We start from the raw sequence: 6,710 nt of genomic DNA, 5'->3' as shown, positions 1-6,710 counted from the left end.
ATGTCCAATAGGCCTACATAGTAGCTGGAAGCTTGCTATAGCTACTTTGAAAGATGTCCAATAGGCCTACATAGTAGTTGGAAGCTTGCTATCCCAATCCTTTTGATGGTGCTCCATCAACTTAGTTATAATCTCGCACAATGTTTTGTTAGTGGACTTAGCCAATCCATTGGCATGAGGATAATATGGCAAATACTTCTTATGAATAATTAAGAAAAAGGCCATAAGACACTTGATGGCCTTGTTCAAAATGTGCACCTCAATCATTGTGACCAATTGCATTAGATAGCCACACCTAGTAAAAATATCTTTAAACAGATACATGGCTTCTTATTGAGTAGAATTACCCTTCAAGGCCCATGCCTTGACCCATTTGGTGTAGTAATCGGTTGCTATCACAATATATTTATTCTAAGTGCAGGATGCAATAGGCTTGAATTGCCCCATGAAATCTAGATCCCACTTGTGAAATGGTTTTAATGGAAGAATTGAGTGGAGAGGGAAACAATCCCAAGCTAGAGGTTGAACCAACCATTGGCAGGAATCTTCCCATGTAAAGTAGACTAATCAATTAAAACAAATGATTGATTATCCTAAGGAGTTCCAAATGGTAGTCACCTTGATTACTTTTTGATGGACTATTGAAAATACGTGCCATTGAGATTCATTTAGATAGGTACGTTGTTACACACTCAAACTTGTAGAATATTCAATAGGTTTTAAAACCCAAGCTAATCCCATTTAGGGATACAATGTATAACTATGCTAGGGAAGTGGGTTTGAGCCAATTCCCCCTCATTTCACACTTTCTATGAACCAAGTGTGGGATTAATTTGTGCATTGGTTCACTCTAGGGGTATGACATAAACACGATTAGATTGCTTTAGGTTATGATCACATGTCCCCTATGAGGCCACTCTAATCATCATTCGTTCCATTAATCCAGGATGAGCTATAGTGATACATGGTTGGTTGGTCTTGCCAATTGAATTGACTATTAAAAGGTTACTAGTGAGTGGATTGCTAATCCCTTCCTATGGCAAACCAAAAAGTTATTAGCTTTGCCTTACAATGTTGATCCACTTATCATGATTTGATATTAAAAACCTTAGCTACTAGCATAGGCTATTGGTTGAAAGTTTATGTAGACTACATGTTCACTACTTTCAATTAGTCTACAAATCATCTTAGATTTGCATTGATTACTATGAGCAAGTGGGACAGAGTATACAACCACGAGTTGGTATAGTGTTGTATACTCTCCTTGCTTGACAGGCATTCATAGACTTGATGGGAGAAAAAGATAATGGTGTATCATGAATGTTATCATAGGTCGTTGAAAATAAAACACAAGAGTTACTTGTGATTTCGTGTTGGAACACTAGACATTGAGTTGCAAAATTGTTCTAGAATTTCTCTATGCAAATTGACCAATTGTAAAACTACTAGCAACCTAAGAAATATGACCCAAAGTTGATTCTAAGTTTGGATGAAGGAAGAGGTGCCGATAGTCTCTTAGTTGAGGTCACTGTTCATGAAAAACATTTTTGGTAGTAGCAGATACAAAAACTTTTAGCTCAAAACTTTGAAAGTAAAGAGGCGCTCCTTCTAAATCTAAGTACTAATAGAAAATCCTCAATTGGTTCTGAAAGTACTTATTAGTAGGAAATCCAAAGGTGGTTTTTTGTGAACATTGGTTGAGGTACGAGAGACAATAACACTTGCATCCAGTATTGAAAAAGCTAGTGTCTTACAACTTATCGAAGAGCAAGTTAGCATTGAGGATTTCTATTAGACTTAAATCTAGCGGGATTTTAGCTTGCAAGGTACATTTTAAAAAAACTATAAATTTTAAGAAATATATGTCCAAATTGCTTGATTTGCACGCTTAAGAAGAGTCCAATGGAATTTGTGTGCCCCGAATAACACTGCAAGGTAAGAGTCATTCCATGGAACATAACGTTTGTGCCTTCTCACAAGTTCTAAGGGAGACCCATAGCCTGATTGAGGGAGACCCATATCCTGACTGAAGCACAAAGTGGCAACTGTGGATCGATGAAGAGCTCAGAAGATGAGGGCCATTGATGGAGGACCTTTGATGGGAGACGGAAAGGCTCATGTGGTCTTTGCAGAGGAGACTCGTGGCCCTCTTGAAGGCTTGTGCACAGCAGAAGGATGTGCCTCAGGGAACCAGCCTTCATGCAGACATTTGCAAATTAGGGTTGCTCGAAAAGGACCTCTACCTTGCCAGCAGCTTGGTCAATATGTATGCCAAATGTGGGGCTCTCGCAGAAGCGCAGCAAGTACTCGGTGGGCTCCCCGCTCGCGATGTCTTCTCTTGGACGTCGCTTATCACAGGATATACAGAGCATGGGCAAGGTGAGAAAGCACTGAAGTGTTTCCATGAGATGCAATCTGAGGGGCACTCTCCTGATGCCATCACCTTTGCCTGTGCCTTGAAAGCATGTGCTGGCATAGGAGCGGTTGACAAGGGCAAACAAATTCATGATGAAATTGTCCGACAGGGGTTGTTGCAGAGCAACATTGTGCTTGGAAATGCTCTGGTGGATATGTATGCCAAATGTGGTGCAATGGGAAAAGCTCAAGCAGTGCTGGTTGAGCTTCCTCTTCGGGATGTAGTCTCTTGGAATGCACTAATTGCTGGATATGCACAGCATGGGCAAGGTGAGGAAGCACTTAACTCTTTCAATAAGATGCTATGTGAGGGTCAAGCCCCCAATGCAGTCTCGTTTACCTGTGCCTTGAAAGCATGTGCTGACATGGGAGCACTTGTCAAGGGTGAACAAATTCATGATGACATCATAAGACTGGGTCTATTGCAGAGACATATTTTGCTTGGGACTGCCCTGGTGGATATGTATGCCAAGTGTGGTGCATTTGGCAAAGCACAGGAAGTGTTGGATGGGCTTCCTGTCCGGAGTGCAGCAACTTGGAATGCGCTTATCACAGGATATGCGCAGTATGGGCAAGGTGAGGAAGCGCTAAAGTCTTTCGATCAGATGCAACGTGAGGGACACTCTCCCAATGCAGTTACATTTACCTGCACCTTGAAAGCATGTGCTGACATAGGAGCACTTGTCAAGGGTGAACAAATTCATGATGACATCATGAGACTGGGTCTGTTGCAGAGAGATACTCTGCTTGGGACTGCCGTGGTGGATATGTATGCCAAGTGTGGTGCATTTGACAAAGCACGGGGAGTATTGGACGAGCTTCCTGTCCAGAGTGCAGCAACCTGGAATGCGCTCATCTCAGGGTATGCACAGCATGGGCTAGGTGAGGAAGCACTAAAGTCTTTCGATCAGATGCAATGTGAGGGTCACTCTCCCAATGCAATTACATTTTCTTGTGCCTTGAAAGTGTGTGCTGACATAGGAGCACTTTTCAAGGGTGAAAAAATTCATGATGTAATCACTAGACTGGATTTGTTGCAGAGGGATGTTGTCCTTGGGAACACTCTGATGGATATGTATGCCAAATGTGGTGCAATGGGAAAAGCTCAAGGAGTGCTGGACGGGCTTCCTTGTCGAGATGTAGTCTCTTGGAATGCACTTATTGCTGGATATGCACAGCATGGGCCAGGTGAAGAAGCACTAAAGTCTTTTGATAAGATGCAATCTGAGGGTCACTCTCCCAATGCAGTCTCCTTTATCTGTGCCTTGAAAGCATGTGCCGACATAGGAGCACTTGCCAAGGGCCAACAAGTTCATGATGAAATTGTCAGACTAGGTTGGTTGCAAAGTGATATTCTGCTTGGGACTGCTGTGGTGGATATGTATGCCAAGTGTGGTGCATTTGGCAAAGCACAGGGAGTGTTGGATGAGCTTCCTGTCCGGAATGCAATAACTTGGAATGCCCTTATCACAGGTTATGCTTTACATGGGCAGATTGGAAATGCGTTGGACTGTTTTGAGCAGATGCAACATGAGGGTGTGTCCCCAGACCCAAGTTCTTTTGTCTGCATGCTGAATGCGTGCAGTCACTCAGGTTTACTAGATGAGGGCCAAATGTATTTTACCAAAATGAGCACCAAACTTGGTATTAGACCAGACGTACGTCACTACTGTTGCCTGGTCGATCTCTTTGGCCGTGCAGGGGAGTTTGACAAGGCCTTAGAAGTGATCAACAGGATGCCATCTTGTGATGATCGTCCAGTCTGGATGGTCTTGCTGGGTGCCTGTCAAAAGTGGAAAAATGTTAAACTTGGACGAGTGGCTTTCAATCATGCTCTCCGTTTAGATAAAAATGACACTGGTGCTTACATTTGTATGGCTAATATTTATGCTGCAGTTGGCCTGGAAGAGGATGCAGACAGGATTGAAGTCATGCGAGTGGCTAATAAGGGTTTGAAGGAGTCAACAAGTTCTTGGTGGACTGATGCCATTGGAACAATTCATTCCTTTCTAGTGGGGGATTCAAAGTATCCACATAGCATACATGCATATAGCTACAAGACGTTGCATGCAAAATAGCACAGGAGGGTGGTTCTCCGAGTGTGGATCAGGTATCACAAATCATTTCTGACAATGTGAAGAAAGACATGCTCTTTGAGCATAGAGAGAAGTTGGCTATTGCCTATGCCTTTGATAAATAGACCTGAAGGGGCAACTATAAGCTTTTAAGAACATGTGAGTCTGCGATGACTAGATCAAGTTATAACACTGATATCTGAAACAGAGAAGCAAAAAACCTGTGGTCAGAGATGCCACCCATGTCCACGTTTTTGACCACGGAAAATTTTCTTGTGGAGACTACCGGTAGTGTTGCTTCAGCAGTGTTCATGAACCTGGGAGCCTTGGCTATCTCAGGTTTTCTAGGACTGGTTGCTGCACCTGAATTTGAATTTGCTTGGATTCATGCTGTGACATGCCCTACAGTACTGTCCTGCTATAAAGTAGCAAGCACCATATAAAGCATGCTGTCAACCAAGAAGTCTGCCTTGGGGGAAAGTGTGTGGATGCTGCTATGGCCTTGATGGCAACAGACATTAACATGTAGGTGAGTGAATCAGCCAACCACAAAGAGATAGAATGGAACACGGGTCAAGCATAGCCATGGTCATACAACCAGCAGATGACAAAGTACCGTATGGAATGTGCTCGATTTCCTCTCTCCAACATGTGGAAAGCAATCATACATACAATGAAGTGACCAGGACATGTCTCATGCCCCACCCTTCTCTACATACAGGCAACACACAATTTTGGTGTGTACATGACAATCACAGATTATTGTAGAAGTGAAACAAATGCTAGCATGTATGATATCCTGAAATAATCACTGCTACCAAATTACTAGGGGTTGTAAAATCTCCATCAGCAAAGTTTTTACATGTCTACTCCTTAAGTGAAGTAGGTTCTGTGTATTGCCCTTCTACCTTTGGTCTCTAAAGTTGGTAGGGCATGGCCCCATTTGGGGTCTCCCCGCAATTCTGTACATCATTACAAGAATAAAGCTGCAAAAAAGGTCATCTTTGTTAGTATGTTGTTCCGTAGTGTCAATATGATTGTTTATTGATATGATGGCAGCCCTCTCCACACAATCAAATTGTAACTTGATATCAGAGTTACATGACCTAAGGAGAAACCGCAACCTATCATCGTGGCGTACAATTTCAACTTCCGCTCTTTATAAGGTTAAAAAAGAACACATGTTTCATGCCATGTTTATGGATACTTCATGTAGCTGAAAAGGGTTTGCATTTGCTGCTAAATGTAGGCTCATGAATTATTTGTATACCTTAGATGCATAGGGGTTTGCCTATTTAAAATTTGGCTTGGAAGCCGCCTTCTTTACAGCAATGACCTTGGAAAACCGTTTTGGTTGATGTGTGTTTTCATGGAAATACTTTTTGGCAATTTGGTCACAAAAAACATAATTGCAAACCTTTTGAGTTAGTCACACCCATTGATGAAGCCATTCAGATTTGTATAAAAGCCAATAGACCTTAAACAATCAAATATTAATAGCCCATCCATATTTTTAATAATAGTCGCTAAGGTTGCTATCAAATTGAAGATTGCTTTATAAGAGACAAGGGTAATCTATGCTTCACTAGACCCGTAAGTTTTGATAAAATGCTTTGTTGCATGAGTATTGCCTTGAATGGTATTGGATATGTTATGTCATTTTCTTGAGGGCATTAAAATCAAGGAATTTATTTGATTTGATCATTATGGTTAATTGCAAAAAGAAGCATTTACTTGACATTATAGGCTTAACACACTCGGTTAAATATTGTACATGGTTGAGTTGCTTGACAAACCCTAGAACATAGCCTTACATCACGCATGGTACTTAACAAAACTTAGGATAGAGTCAACATCCTATACACATGATTAACAGGAGCCCCAAGAGGAACACCAAGAACATAGGGAAACTACCACAATAAAATCTATCTTGTCACACCAACAAGCATGTTCTTTATACTTTAATCAACCACAATAAGAAAAAGAATACCAAGGATCACAAATCTTCACTCAACGTCATATAGTGACTCGTCCACAAATTTTACACAACAAATCTTCAATATATTCTTCATGTTCTTCATAAAAACCATCAAATAACCAAAAGAACACAAAGAAATGATCAAATTTGAATGGAATTCATCACATAGTATGCATATTGTTGTCTTCATAGTCTTTCTCTCTCTCTCTCTCTCTCTCTCTCTCTCATATAGATAAATTGTT

The 6,710-nt window shown here is 41.3% G+C and overlaps 1 protein-coding gene across 1 annotated transcript; it reads left to right on the top strand.

Moving 5' to 3' along the window:
* Nucleotides 1-1,896: 1,896 nt before the first annotated feature.
* On the top strand, nt 1,897-5,875 carry LOC148024363 (pentatricopeptide repeat-containing protein At4g13650-like). Its single transcript, XM_087693983.1, has one exon. The coding sequence runs from the start codon at nt 2,118-2,120 to the stop codon at nt 4,491-4,493; it is 2,376 nt and encodes a 791-aa protein (XP_087550109.1). The 5' UTR covers nt 1,897-2,117; the 3' UTR covers nt 4,494-5,875.
* Nucleotides 5,876-6,710: the final 835 nt, after the last annotated feature.

The sequence above is a fragment of the Lygodium microphyllum genome, chromosome 15, assembly GCF_053477565.2.
Source record: "Lygodium microphyllum isolate KBCC chromosome 15, Lygodium_microphyllum_v1.1.10, whole genome shotgun sequence".
Taxonomy (NCBI): Eukaryota; Viridiplantae; Streptophyta; class Polypodiopsida; order Schizaeales; family Lygodiaceae; genus Lygodium; species Lygodium microphyllum.
This window is presented reverse-complemented; position numbering and strand designations above follow the sequence as displayed.